Here is a 15,158-nt window from a genome sequence, read left to right on the forward strand (position 1 = left end):
CGCGTGCGCGCGCGCGTGCGTGCGTGCGTGCATGCGTGCGTGAGCGTAGTCGTCGCGAGCGTGGTGGTAGGCAGTAGGCTGAAAATGGCCGTGTACGCGTACAGCTCCGCCACAGAGTTTACCGATCCCCGCGAGAGATAACTCCCGTGCGGATCGCGACGGAACGTAGTCACACACGCGCGTGTGTAAATAGTGCACCGTGTTCCGTCTGTGTGTTTTTTTTCTCTCTTTCTCTCCCTGTTCCTTCCAGCTCCGCGAAATGAGACGCGCAGCGTCAACCAGATAGCGGCTACATTCCGGCGGATTTTGCAGCGACCGAGCGCGCAGGAGGGGGAGGAAAGTAGTTGTCGTGTCCAGGATCCCCCGGGGGACCAGAGCATCCTGTCACCGATCGCAGGTAAGCGAGGAGCGACGATGTCGGGAGTGAGGGCAAGGACGTTCGTCGACGAGAAATGTTCTCGGTACCTCGTCGACGAACGATGGACGGGACGGGTCGCTCGTCCGTCGTGAAGTTACACACAGACGTTGCCGTCTCGGCGGAGTCTCGCCTGAAGTAAGCGCGACACGGTGCCTCTTTCTCTATCTCTTTTTCGTTTTCTCTCTCTTTCTCTCTACTTGCAATCGGGATGTAGAATAGGTGCACCTCCCTACACTTTCTACGTAATGAAGTCATCTACGTTCGTGCGCGGATGACGAGGGGAGAAGTCGTAGGTAGGCAATGCGGAGAAAGAGGGAGAGGAGAGAGAGAGAGAGAGAGAGAGAGAGAGAGAGAGAGAGAGAGAGAGAGAGAAGCACAATCGCCGAATATTTTCGTCTGGCCTCCACGAGGGACACGCTCGACGTGTTCGACGCGCGATCTTTGACCTGTCTCCCGGATGTCATCGTCATCATCACCGTCATCATCGTCCTTGTCCTCCTCGTTCTCATCCTCGTCCTTGTCTGTCGCGTCAACGGCCGTACGTAGCCCGATTTCCCGTGCGCGGCGTGTCGGGGCGTATTCGTGCTCCAGGAGGAGCTAATCGCTTTCGCGAGAGCGGACGCGAAGCGGATCCGAACAGGATTTCCGAAAATCGGCCGAACGGCACTTTCGGCATGGCGGCTGCATCGGCGACGGTACAAACGTGACCTAAGGTTACTTGTCAAAATTGTGTCAAGCCGCGTGACCGAGCGTCAACACCTGTCGACATAGTTCGTGCTCTTTCTCTCTCTTTCTCTCTCCCGCTCACCTCTCTCTTTCTCTCTCTCTTTCTCTCTCTCTCTCTCTCTCTCTCTCTCTCTCTTTTCTGGCCGCTTGCCTTCATTCGTGATTTCATTCTTATCGTCCGTTACGCTTCCGCGATAAATCGCTTCGCCGTGGGATGTACGTGCAGCTATCGATTAGGAGACGACGAGGATGAGGATGAGACTGAGGAAGAGAAGGACAGGTCGTTTCGCGATGCTAAAAAAGGGTTATCCGCGAAGCGAGACGCGTTTCGCAGTCGCGCGGGTGCATTGCGATCGCAACGGTAATTCCGATTAACGCCTAATCGAATTTTCCGACTCTCTGCGAGCCCACCGGATGTTTTGCAAGCCTCGCTACCCACACGAGACGCTTCCGCGAGTAGGACATCGCTTTGCAATCGACGCGCTCCTTCCACTGGCTGCTTCTTCTTCTTCTTTCCTCCCTTGAAAGGAAACGCCGGATCGTACGAGCGTAAAGTGTGTTGGCGTCCTGCTTTTGCATTCGGAAAATCCGTCCTTTTAAAAATGTCTTCCGCCGGGAAATTAAAGGGAACCAGAGAGCGGATTGACAACTTTAATTAACGCGTTATATTGTTAGTTATTAGAAGAGCGTTTTAATTGCGTGTTCTTCTGCCATTGATAATGCTCACTGAGTGCAGATAGCAAGTTTTCTTTTTTAAGCTTATCATATGATATCTGTATATGAGTTTCTCTACCATCTCTTATCTCGTCCTCGTAATTTATTTGTACGTACACGTAATACATTTCTCCGTTAAATTCCTTTTAAGGAGCTCGTAGCGAACATACGCATTTAGCAGGATTTTATATGCACGCGCGGTACTTAATTTCTGATTTCAAATCAACGTAAAGATGGAGATCTTGTCTAATGGAATGTTCTACTGACTCTGCCCTAGTTTTCTCTGTAATGAAATTTCTGCATTATTCACTACCGTTGAAATACATTAGAAACAAGTATATTATTATTGTGTGCGTTACCAAAGAACTGAAAAGAGAATATTCCCTCCTTCACTCTGATAGCGAATCGAACATCAAACTGTTAGCAAGATGAATCGATAAAATTTGCAAGTGAAAGTATGATTAATGAATTAAATTTTTTTGTTCCAGAATTTCGATTCAATATTCTCTGTGTATTTGATTGTTGGAGATTGTCAGCAATGGGTCGCACTCTTCTTACCTGTGTACACGGTAATTTGAACGTAGCAATAGTCAATTAAGAAGCGCGACTTGGAGTTTACAAAAATGCGGGAGTGGTGCGACACGGTCCCCTGGTATCCAGCAGGGATCTAAAAAAAGATATACCTGTGTTTCAAGAACTTATCTCAATATAGTAGATATTAAAAATAATGCGGACTATATAAAGCGACATTGTTTTTAAACGTACCACATATCGCAGTGCTGAAAAATGGTTACTGAGCTCTTTTGAGCATTAGCTGAAGTTATATTTTACTATAAATTTAATACAGTTGTTAATAGTTACGTTTTGTACAGTGAAGAGTATTGTTAAAAGATTTCCAGTGTGTTCAAATTGCAATAGTAGTCTGGTTTGATTGCAAGTATATTGAGATATACATAGTTGTCAAAATGTCGTTCTTATCAAATCTGAAGAAGGCTTTCCACTTTGGTGGTAACGATGCAAAGAAGAAAAAATTGTATAATAACATTAAGATGGACTGTAATCCGGAAGAGTTTTGGGAAATGGTAGGCGAACTGGGAGATGGTGCATTTGGTAAAGTTTACAAGGTAATAATCGTATTAAGAAATCCTCATTTCAGACTCCTTTGTTTGTATTAACTAATGTTTTTGAATGATTATTACCGCTTACTTCAGGCACAACATAAGCAATCCAATCAGCTTGCTGCTGCGAAAATGTGCGCTTTGGAGGGAGAGGACGATCTTAGCGATTTTATGATTGAAATCGATATTTTGTCGGAATGCAAGCATCCTAATGTCGTTGAATTACACGAAGCTTATTTCATTGAAGGAAAATTATGGGTACGTTTTATAATTTTATATTTGCAGATATATTTCTAATATAATTATTTGTGATAAAACCTTTGGTAAACAATATAATTGTTATTGTGTTGTTATTGTGTGTAATTAAATGATCACTTTGAAAAAAAAAATAACAGAAAACATAATTGTAGATGTTAATTGAATATTGTGACGGTGGTGCTGTGGATTCTATAATGGTCGAGTTGGAGAAGGCGCTAACGGAAATGCAAATAGCGTATATCTGCCAACATATGACTAAAGGTCTTGCCTTCCTACACAAATCCAAAGTCATACATAGGGATTTAAAGGCAGGGAATGTCTTATTGACCATGGCGGGGGGTGTTAAATTAGGTAAAATATCAAAAATGAACTTCAATAATTTCTTCGTTATCGTTTAAATACAACAAATAATTTTATTTTTAATATATAGCTGATTTCGGAGTATCCGCAAAGAACAAGCATACTCTGCAGAAGCATGATACGTTTATTGGTACTCCTTACTGGATGGCACCTGAGGTTGTCTTATGTGAAACATTTAGGGATAATCCTTACGATTTTAAAGTAAATACTTGTAAAAATGTTATTAATCACTCCAATGTTACAAGTTATATTATTTAAATCATTATCTAACATATGAATTTAACTGTATAGGTGGATATTTGGTCTCTTGGTATAACTCTTATAGAGTTTGCACAAATGGAGCCACCGAACCATGAAATGTCACCAATGCGAGTGCTACTTAAAATACAGAAAGGCGATCCGCCGAAACTGGATCAGCCTGGAAAATGGAGTAAGGAATTTAATGATTTTATTGCTAAAGCACTTATAAAGGATCCGGCCACGCGACCCACAGCTGACGATTTGTTAAAACATCCATTCATAAGCCGAAATTTAGATCCAAAACCTGTCAGAGACTTGTTACTTGAATATAAGGCGGACGTTGTTGAAGAGGAGCTGGTAGATGAGGAAGCAGAGGTAGGTTCTATTTTTTACTCTATGCTCCATCGTAAATTCATTATGTACATGTTAATTATGCAAATCATTTGTAATACAGAAAATAATAGTAATATACTAATAATAGTAATATACTATAATTATCAATTCATAAAACATATGATTAACATATATAAATATATAAAAAATATATATATATATATAATAACATATATAAATACAAATAATATATATAAATATTTTTGTTAAACAAACATGCAATCATACATTCTTTGCATGAGATTAAAATTCTAATATCTATTTTTAGAAGAATATATAAACATTCTCTAACATAATGTTTCTTCTATATTAATTTATATTATAATTCCTAAATGATAGTGTGATAGCGAAACTTTAATCCTCATCTAACGAAATTCGCTCTAGTGCAAGAGTTTATATTTTAACATGATAATATAATAGATACTCATCTTTAATGCACAGAGTTGATAATGCAGAGTTAACATGTATTACACATTGTTACATGCTTCCGTTATTATAGAAGGCCAAAAAAACGAAAAAACACAGAGAACAGTATCAGCGAATTGGTAAGCTGCTTCTATGTGAAGCATATGTGTCTTACCCCTATCAAATCAACGGATATGAATTATTAGAATGTTGTTGATATTGGATGTCATGTCAGTTAAACGCTCCTAAAAGATTAAAAATATTTTAGTTCGATTATTTATATCAAGATCAACATCGATTTTTTAATAAGATGTGACTGCATCTATAATATGATTACGCATGACATGACCATCTCCTTTAAATATTATAGTAGTGCATGTGTTTAAAATAAAATTTTAATTCATTGTAATTTCTATTTTTTTTTTATTATAAGGAATTAATTATTGAAAATGTAGGATGATATTAGTAGTAGAAAATATTCTATATATAAAATATGTTGTGTGACTATATATAACAAATGTGTTGTGGTGTAACGTTATTACTTTGGCTGTGCATGCGGTTCTCCTGGCCCTCGCCAGCCCAGTATGCATCAGGTTAGTAGTTTGCGTCACTGTATTCTGTGCACCAACAGGATTAATTCTGAGTAAAGCATAAATTTAAGGAAAATTATATATCCTGTGTAAAGAATATTCTATAAGATAGCCTGTATAATATAGTATAAGTTGTTTTTTGAGAATTGGAAAGCGATAAAATTCTTCTTTGATCATTTTAAAATTTGCTTGAATTTCTTATGCGATAAATACTATTGTTGCAGATCTCTCTCTTAGGTACTGACAAAGATTTATTCATGAAAAATAAAATACTATAAGATAAGACTTTTACTTACAGTTGGATATTTTAGAGAAAAATTTTCTATTTTTTCTCTTCTCATATATGAAACACTTCAATCTTAAAATCTCAAGAGGATTTTTGTTGTTATCCTTGGTGATAGTTTTTAAAAAAATAACTTGTAAATCAAAATTATGACGATCACGTAATTATACTATGTACAGCATGAAATTATATTTTTTTCTATTTTATTTATTAATCATATTTATGTTAAAGCGATGAACTGCGAATTTATGATTGTAAACGATAATCTGCAAACTTCGGTATTGATAAATATATTTATTTTTATGTATCTAGTTTTATGTTATCTAATGTCATATATTTTTTTGAATATGCAAGTAGTATGGAACAATTAATGATCAAAAGAGATGTCCCTTCATACTTCTTACATTCGCATGTAACATATACATTAACATTTCAGGAGCAGCGCACATCTCAGCTTCCGCTGGAGCTGGATCAAATCACAGATGACTCCGCTTCTACGCGCCTTGATGCTGACGTTAAAAGTGAGTATTATAAAATTATATAAATGAAATAAGTGGTCAAACTTTGAGAGCGTATTATACTTATCGTAATAATAAAATAAAAAATTTAGAATTGGAATCATTGTATGTTGTAGATAAAAGAAGGTTATCAGTTTCTAAGCATTTAATAGTTAAGATAGAATTTATCAAGATAATAACTAACATTGCACTGACATTGAATCGGCTAATATTCACTATATGTATAGATTTAGAATATATTTAATATTTAACAATTATTTTAACAATGTTTTTGCCAAGATCTTTTATATAAAAAAATGTTTCTAATTCAAAAAGAAAGTTTTTAAACGTTTATATCTTTATTCATCGTTACAATAAATATACTCCAAAGTTTGATCATCTATTTTTGAAACATCCTATATATCTAATATATGTGACGTACAATGTATTAATGCTTTTCTTTGTTTTTCACAGTTTCCGAAAAAGAGAATCTCGTAGCATTGCCTGCGAAGAAAGAAGAGAGTCACAAACGTGAGATCAATCGGGACGGTGAGAAAGAGGACAAGAATAAGAGATTACGCAAGGCTGAATCCAAAGAAAACATACAGCCTCCTGTGGAGAAGAAGCAGGTTAGACATAATAAATTAGTATAAATATATTAAATTATAGTATGTAAATAATAACTCATCGATAATAACTCATCGATTGCGTAATGAATGGATGTTTATAAATATATATGTAATTATTCACGCCAGGCACCTAAGCCACCAAGTGAAACAAATGAGCGCAGATTATCTCGAGATAAAGGACCAGCGCCTCCGCCACCACCTATACGTCAAGATAGCGAAGAGAAGAAGAGGAAGGACGAAGAAAGAGAAAACATTCCGAAAATTGCCGAGAAGATCACAAACCTAACTGATAAGCAGAGATCTGTGGAAGACAAATCGCAAATAAACAAACCACAAAATGAAAAAACGGCAAAGCAACAGGTGACAAATGTTAAAGAACAAAAGAATTTAGAAATCGAAAACCAGATGCAAAATGAATTAGACGGTTCCGACAAGATAAAGAAAGTCGATAGTGAGGATAACGGCAAATTATTCGATAATATAAAAAGATTTGAAAATCAGAAGTTAATAAACAATAAATCGAGTTCCGCTTCGAAGAAACAATTGGGGATAAATGAAAAACGCAAATCAGCGCCTGTGAAACCAGAAATGATCGAAGACTTATCTAAAATAATATATAAACAATCGTCTTTTGAAGATAAAGACAGGTAAGCATTTTCTATACATTTTTTTGTCTGTTAGAATTTATATTTATAAATTGATTTGAGAAGGAAAACTTATTTATCATGAAACATTTCCATTTAGAATGAAAAATAAATTGTTATCTGTTGATGACGTATCGAATTACGAATTGCAATCTCGAGAGAAGGAGGATTTCAAGACTTTGGAAGAAAAACGGAAATCTGTTGGTGAAAAACTGAACGCCGTATTAGAGAAGCGATTATCCATGGACTCTGGGAAGAGAATGAATGACGGTTCTATGGAAACATTGAAACACATATCCGTTGCATCGACGCTCCTGTCGGAAAAGAATAACGTTAAAGCTAGTTCTACGGAAGATATTAAGACGCAGTTTGGCGTAACGAAGACTGAGAGTTCTACGAAGAGTCGTAGTGCAGGATCGTCCAGAAATGATTCTTTGGAAAGCTTTTCGGACGAATTGCATGCTAAAACGGATAGTAATAAGACGGAAAATAATCAAGAGAACACAACGAATGATGACAAGCTCTTGGAGAAACAGGATCCGGGAATTAATGTGTCCGTGATTACGTCGACGCCGATCAGAAGCAGAAGTGGTTCGAGGAGAAGTAGCGGAGATAACATAGTCGTTATTACTGGTAAAATTGAGATAATTTATTACCTTAAACGCTATCCTAAACTAGTCTTTATTTCATTTCTTATTTACGTTATAGGAAAAGCTCAACCCGAACAAGAAGTACGCTTAAATACATCGACCGTCCATATTACTGCCGATTCGCCGGATATGTCCAACAGTTTAGCGAGTAACATAAGCCAAGTAACTGTTGTGACGACGCATCCACCAGTATTAGTCGATGCGCCTTCGGCCACAACGACGACGCCTCTTCCACGTCGCATCTCACCGACATCGGAAGTTGTCATTGTTGCCAACGAGATGAACAAAACTCAGGTGAATGATAGTTCTATTGACGACGACGCGTTTCCTAGTCTGGATAGTCTAGAATACACGCCACAGGAACAGCCTATTGTACTTACTGATGTGTCTAAGAGAATTGGCAAGAAGTTGGACGAGTCGGAGGTAGTCATAGTGAGTTCTATCGTGGACGAATTGCAGGATACCAGTCACGTCTCAGTGGTTACTGTTGGCGAGGACAAGGAGCAGGTGAAAGACTCGTCGATATCAAAGAAACACAATGTTATTCGTACCGGCTCGTCTCACAGTGATCTGAGTTCGAATGAGAGATTAAGCTTGAAAAGCGACAGCGGAGACGAGAGTGGAAAAGTGATAGTCGCCAGTACGACCATTGAGTCTCCGGATATGGACGATTACGAGAGAAATGCGAAGAAGCTAAACGGATTGATCAAGAATGAAATGCCACATCATGCCGACGATAGAATTGTGAAAACGGTTAAACCTAAAGAAGTCAATGTCAAGGGCTTTAGTAAAGAGAAACGAGTTTCTCCGGATAGCTTCGAGGGCTCCAGATCCCAAAGTGATTCTAGTTCTATAAGATCCCATACTCCGAGTAAAAGCATCGATCGTTCCGACGCTGAATCTATTTCGACAACAATCAGTCAGGACAGTAGAGAATCGAACAAAGAAAATCGCTTGAATCAACCTCAACATTCAGAAGTTGACGAAGAAGTCGTTCTTCGTCGAAAACCTGATTATAATCGTGAGATATCTCGGCCAACTAGGACAAAGGAAGATATACAGATGATGAATCTAAAGAAAAAGACAAGAAAGCGAACGAGAAAGTTTGAGATTGACGGTGTCATGATGACGACGACGACCTCGAAGGTGATATACGGTGATGACGAGAACGGTAAGGTGTACGACGATCAAATATTCAGGAAGCAAGAGTTGCGGGAATTAAAAATGTTGCAGAAGATGGAACAGAAACAATATCAAGATCTATCTCAGAAGGCACAATTCAACAAAGACCAACAAGAGAAGCGGTTCGAGCAAGAACGGCAACTCTTGGAGCGTAGCGCCGAGGCAGATTTAGAAACGCTCGCTCGACAGCAAAGACAGCAAATTGAACGTGCCGAGGCACAGCAAGAGGTTGATCTGCGACTAGCGTCCAAAAAGATTCGTAGTGAACAGGAGAGAGAACTCAAGCAATTCCGAGAGGGCCTGAAACAAGAATTGAGATTGCTCAAGCAAGAAATAGACTTGATGCCAAAGGACAAGCGGAAGAGCACGTTTAAAATACGAAAAGAGAAGCTCGAAGCGGAGCACGAGGATCGAGAGAAGCTTTTCTTGGAGAAGCTTAACGAGAGTCACGAAATGTCGCTGAGACGACTGTCAGACAGTCATCGCGAGAAAATCGCGTTGATGGAGCGGCAGTTCTTGCAGCAGAAACAGCAACTGATGCGCGGTAGAGAGGCTGCTATCTGGGAGCAGGAGGAACGACAAATACATGAGCGACAACAATTACTCAAGAAGCAACTCAAGGATATCTTCTTCCTGCAGAGACATCAGATGCTCATACGACACGAGAAGGAGCTAGAACAGATGAAGAGGATGAATCAGAGAAAGGAGGAGGAGCTGATTAAACGACAAACGGTAGAACGCAGAAATTTACCGAAGAGAATTCGCAATGAGATGAAGGCGCGTGAGATGATGTTCCGAGAATCGATGAGGATCTCGATGTCATCTGTACTCGCGCCGGATCCCGACGCCGAGCGGGAAAAACTGAAGAAGTTCCAGGAAAATGAGAAGAAAAGGTACAGGGCGGAACAGCAGAGATTTGAGCTCAAGCATTCCAGACAGCTCGAAGAGGTGAGAGCTCAGAGTGATGCCACGATCAAGGAATTGGAGCAATTGCAGAATGAAAAACGAAAGATGTTGATGGAGCATGAGACACTCAAGTTGAAGGAACAAGAAGAGGCCTACGGCAGAGAAATTCGTGAGTGGAAGGCGCTACTTAAGCCACGAAAACAGGTAATTACATCTAGTTTGGATAATATTATCTTAGAATTATCTTATCTCTTTGTCTTATCGATATGTTTCTTGAATGAAAAAATCTTTGATCTTTACGGCCTGATAATACATATAACTGCCTTTTAATTTTCTATTGGTTTAGCAATGTGCTTTATTTTTAAAATTATTTTTTTTATTTCGCACATTCTGTAAGTGTGAGAATTTAATTCAATTCAGGTCGGCGCAAACCGACGCAGAGAAATTTGTGAGCGGAAAGCGTAATGTGGTGCCAGGACCATGAATGTAAACTCAACTGTTTGATTCTTGTAACAGAGATCTGTAAGAGAGAGTATTCGCTTTTGCATTCAGCTTGCGTCGCTTTGCGCGGAACTCAATTTGCATGACTAATCATTAATGAAAATAAAATCACTGTAAATCGAGATGAAAAATAATTGGCGAAAGAATGCAGCAGAAATACGACACGAATTTGCACAGTTAATTAAATGCGCAAATTGAACTACGCCAATCTTGACATAAATCTGAAATAAGTCTTGATGTACCTGTTATAGAAGATAGAAGCTGATCTGGCGGCTGAAATGGAAGCATTGGAAAAGCGCTATCAAGACTATTTGCCTTTTTCTGGTCTTAGTGGTCTCTCTTTTCCCCCTTTTGACTATTCTAAAACCGTAATTTCCGACACTTGGAAGAGATCTCCACGCTTATCACGCTTGCCACGCTCCACTCCCACCTCCCCGTCTTTCACCATACCTAGGGTGTCGCTCAAAATTAGTGGTTCAGATTCAGGCACCTTTGTGTCAAATGGCACGCTCTCACGATGTCACTCCAAGCCAGATCTAGTACCGTTCTCCCGCAGATAGTATCTATCGAGATCATCTTTAATATTTTTCGTTTCATATCGCATTTTATTTAGGGAAGTTTTATACACGCAACGTCACGTGCGTCAATGCGTTTCTTCTCTTCGTGTCTTCTTGGAGATATGCAGTAACGTACAAATTTGCATAAACATAGATTTCCATATCCATCAATAACAATTTATAATAAAGAAACATCTTTCAAATTATATAAATTTTGAGGAAACTAAATATAGAAAATCTTTTTCATTATCATTTTCTTGTAAACGTTCGTAAAACTTCCCTACTCATATAGCATTTCGTCGTCATGAATAACTGTCAATAACTTCTCTGCTTTATTCACTTTAATGCTTTAGTGCTAATGGAATAATTTTGGATTTTAATATATTTATATCGAATGTTGTGTGTGTGTGTGTGTGTGTGTGTGTGTGCGTGCGTGCGTGCGTGCGTGCGTGCGTGCGTGCGCGCGCGCGCGCGCGCGCGTGTGTGTGTGCGTGTGTGTGTGTGTGTGTGTGTGCGTGTGTGTGTGTGTGTGCGTGTGCGTGTGTGTGTGTGTGTGTGTGTGTGTGTGTGTGTGTGTGTACATGAAAATATGGATTGTGTTATATATGCAATTATTCTAGAAATTATTAACATAATTTAGGAAGATATAGATAAGTAACTATATATATGTTGTTCATATGTTTACGGGACACATGTGTGGCGGCGGAAATCATATATAGATTAAATTAATTTATTTTTTGTGAATCATGATTTCAAAGGAAAAAACATGAATGAGATCTTCATGCTATTCGAAGTCTATGTAATATTTAAATTCTATTGTAGATATACATAACATATATGTAGTTAGCATCCCTGTTTTTCTCATTTCCGTAACTTTTGAGATCTATTTTTAATCAATAAAAAACAAAAAAAAAAACAATCTGTGCAGAGAAGCCAATTGAATTAGGATTAAGGAAGATCACTTTTTGAAATAACAGCTAAAGAAATGATATAACTTTTGTAAAATATATTTTGTTTTTAAGATTGTGTTTAAAGAATTTCATCGCTGTAATTGTCTCGTCTATTTTGATGTAATTGTATCATAAATTGTGTTGCTTCTTTATAAGAGAGCTTATTCTTACGGTTTAATTATAGAAATAACAGGGTAAATGTGGTTATTATGGGCTATGTGTTAGTGTTTAGCGGAATAACTTATAAAGTCCGATTTCCTTGAAGATTCCCGTAACTATGGTTGTTTAATAGCATACACATTCAATTTATGTTATAATCCTTATTTAAATATTGCCCCGTAAATAGATCCTAATAAAACTAGAAAGAGATTCCACAAGTTGGATTCAAAGCTGTATGCAAAATAGCCAAGGTTAGTTTATTACAATATCGTAAAATATCATCGGTTCATCGATTCAGATATCTTTATCACGTCTACAGACATTCTGTAAATATAAAAACCTATAATATCTATCGGTATCTATCTATCTATGTTGCTTTCGTCCGAAGCTAAATGCTATTGTATTTAGTGGCACAAGTAATCTATATTCTATTAATTTCTATGTTATACGTTGAAAAAAATAGATTTTCTAATGTCTTTCTCTTGCATTACAGAAACTTGAAGAACAGTTCGCGTTACAATTGGAGGAGCAGGAGGCGATTTACGGACCAAGTGCGATACCATTATGCTTACCGGCCGATCTTCCCGACTTGACACATCATACGACTGAGTCTACACGTAGCTCATTGTCTTCCGTAAGCGAAGGTTGAAACGGCATTCGAGGATCCGACAGAACTTGTATAATCCGTATAATTCCATGTTTGAACGTCCTCAACTAAAACGCGTAGGACGATCGATGCTTTGTAATATCAATTGTTGCCGCAACTCGTTCGCTATATATATATATATATAGCGAAATAACTCGTTTTGGAACTGGAAAATAATTTCTATCGAAGCGCGACTATCGTTTGCATGTACAAATAATTGAGTCATCGAAGACAATGATAGTAACATATTTCGAAATTTTTACACGTCACATTTGTAATTCTTAGATAATATTGAGATTACGACGCCTATTCAATTGAAAACTATCGAGATTAAAGGCGCTAATTTTCAGCAACAAAGTGTAAAGCTTTCGATTCTAAAGAGGGATATTTCGCGAATTATTATCACTACGGGAATCAATCAATGCTAGAATTATATTCTTTAAAATATATTATATGTGTACAGATTGTTATGTAATTTATATACTATGGTATATACGCATTGATGAGAACTGAAATTAATCCGCCCATGCCTGGAATCTTTGGATTCTTATTGTAACGCGAAAGCATGCTGATATTCCTGTGAATATGAAAAATGAAAATAGAAGGAGCCTTTTGTACGCATTATCATATAAAAATAAACATTAACGCGTCGGTGCAATTAGTAATAACTTTGAGAGAAAATAATTTGTTGTATGTATGTATGTTTATAGAGAGATTATGTAATGATTTTATGGCTATACACAATTCACAGGCACAGAATGTATATTTTCTATATTTTAATTAGTTATTCCGTATATACCAATCAATACAACTCATGCGATTGAGTGCTGTTAGGGAAGAAGCATATATATTGGAAATTGTAACTATATGATGGCGGTAGTAGTAAATGATGCAAATCACCAGATTTATTTTAAGTAATCACGATTTTGAGGTATTATATACATAGATTCGCTGGATGTACATGGTAAAAACGTTCATATAATAATGTTAAGCTGTAGTCACCATGTTCGGTTATAGTTACGATATTTATAATGAAAAGATTTATAGTAGCAACGCGAGTATTCTACTTCAGATGAATATTTTAGTAAATATCCAGTAAACGGGAATTACTTTGTTCTTTTTCGCCTCTTTTTTTTTTTACCGATTTTCTATCATATTAAAATGATGTTATGATATATCTTAAACTTGATCTTCAAATTATACACTTTCATAATAATTATCATATTTCCATATTTAATGATTGCATGATTATATCTTATTACCTATTTTTTGTAATTGTTACACACAAATGCATGTAAACGCATATAAATGATGAACTTTGATGATAAACTCTTGAAATTATAAGAACATTTGTGAAAAAAACATTTTACTGACACCAAGTATGACGCGTCTACTCATGGATAGAGCATGATAATTATACGTGATTATATTGCAAGAAACAAAGTAATCTAGTTTTACATTGTACTAAAAATCAAAGGATAACACCAAATATATATACATTGTACGTTTGCATGGCTGTGTAGCCTGATGACGTTCTAGAGAATCTTACGATACAATACATACTTAAAACGAGCATGCGTGGCTAATGTAAGCTATAGATAAAGAATACTTGTAAAGAACTTCTTTTTAATTGTAAATTAATTTTCGCTATCATGTTGATTAGTTTGTCAGTATGTATATATATATATATATGTATACAGGATGTCTTGGATTTATCGAATATCCGGTGAAGGATTCTTCGGATACGACTACTTTGAAACCTATTTTTCTTCTTTTTTTAAAAAAGATGTTAGTAGGTCAATGAACTTATTTATGAAAATATGCCGAAAAATATGCGGCGCAGATGAGACATCTTGCTATATATATAATTCAAAGAGTTTCGTGTACATAGAATTCCGATGAATTGTTTAAATATTTAGGAACTGTAGTATAAATATTATGTTGCAATGATTGAGAAACAAGTTTCTTCCTTTCTTCAATGAAAAATACCGTGTATATCTTTTATATAACGACAAGATTAGTTCTATAAAACATTTATATCGTATATTATTTCTAGATCGCCGATCATTAAACGATTCTATCGATATTATAAATCATTAACACTTCCTTATGCCAGCGACACGAATGCGAATGTAAATTATTCATGTTAATTTACTTGTAAGTATTTGTTGAAAATACATGAATTTCGAAAGCGTGCGCTTTTACTGAATCACTGGGAATATTTTAAATAAGAATTATTGTGAGAGACTTGACTAGCCTTATTTGAATATTAATAATTTTTAGAAATTGAAGATGTATTTATATTTGTTTAACTTGAAAATATTAAATTCCG

General features: G+C 36.9%; 1 protein-coding gene and 1 pseudogene across 6 annotated transcripts; both read left to right on the plus strand.

The window, feature by feature from the left end:
- Positions 1–61: 61 nt before the first annotated feature.
- Positions 62–15,035, plus strand: Slik (Sterile20-like kinase). 6 transcript variants are annotated; one of them, XM_089084895.1, is made up of 14 exons: positions 62–397; positions 2,347–2,982; positions 3,070–3,234; positions 3,387–3,585; positions 3,665–3,795; positions 3,886–4,209; positions 4,727–4,769; positions 5,176–5,225; positions 5,942–6,026; positions 6,477–6,631; positions 6,758–7,278; positions 7,376–7,908; positions 7,984–10,217; positions 12,674–15,035. In XM_089084895.1, the coding sequence occupies exons 2-14, from the start codon at positions 2,824–2,826 to the stop codon at positions 12,827–12,829; spliced, it is 4,755 nt and encodes a 1,584-aa protein (XP_088941021.1). In that variant the 5' UTR covers positions 62–397; positions 2,347–2,823; the 3' UTR covers positions 12,830–15,035. The 6 variants fall into 6 exon arrangements, with proteins under 6 accessions (XP_088941021.1, XP_088941018.1, XP_088941022.1 ...); XM_089084892.1 differs by lacking the exon at positions 12,674–15,035 and adding an exon at positions 10,766–11,990; XM_089084893.1 differs by lacking the exons at positions 62–397; positions 12,674–15,035 and adding exons at positions 636–711; positions 10,766–11,990.
- On the plus strand, positions 415–1,509 carry LOC148934559 (uncharacterized; annotated as a pseudogene).
- Positions 15,036–15,158: the final 123 nt, after the last annotated feature.

This window comes from Pogonomyrmex barbatus, unplaced genomic scaffold, assembly GCF_055798465.1.
Source record: "Pogonomyrmex barbatus isolate J1 unplaced genomic scaffold, ASM5579846v1 scaffold9, whole genome shotgun sequence".
NCBI classification, from domain to species: Eukaryota; Metazoa; Arthropoda; class Insecta; order Hymenoptera; family Formicidae; genus Pogonomyrmex; species Pogonomyrmex barbatus.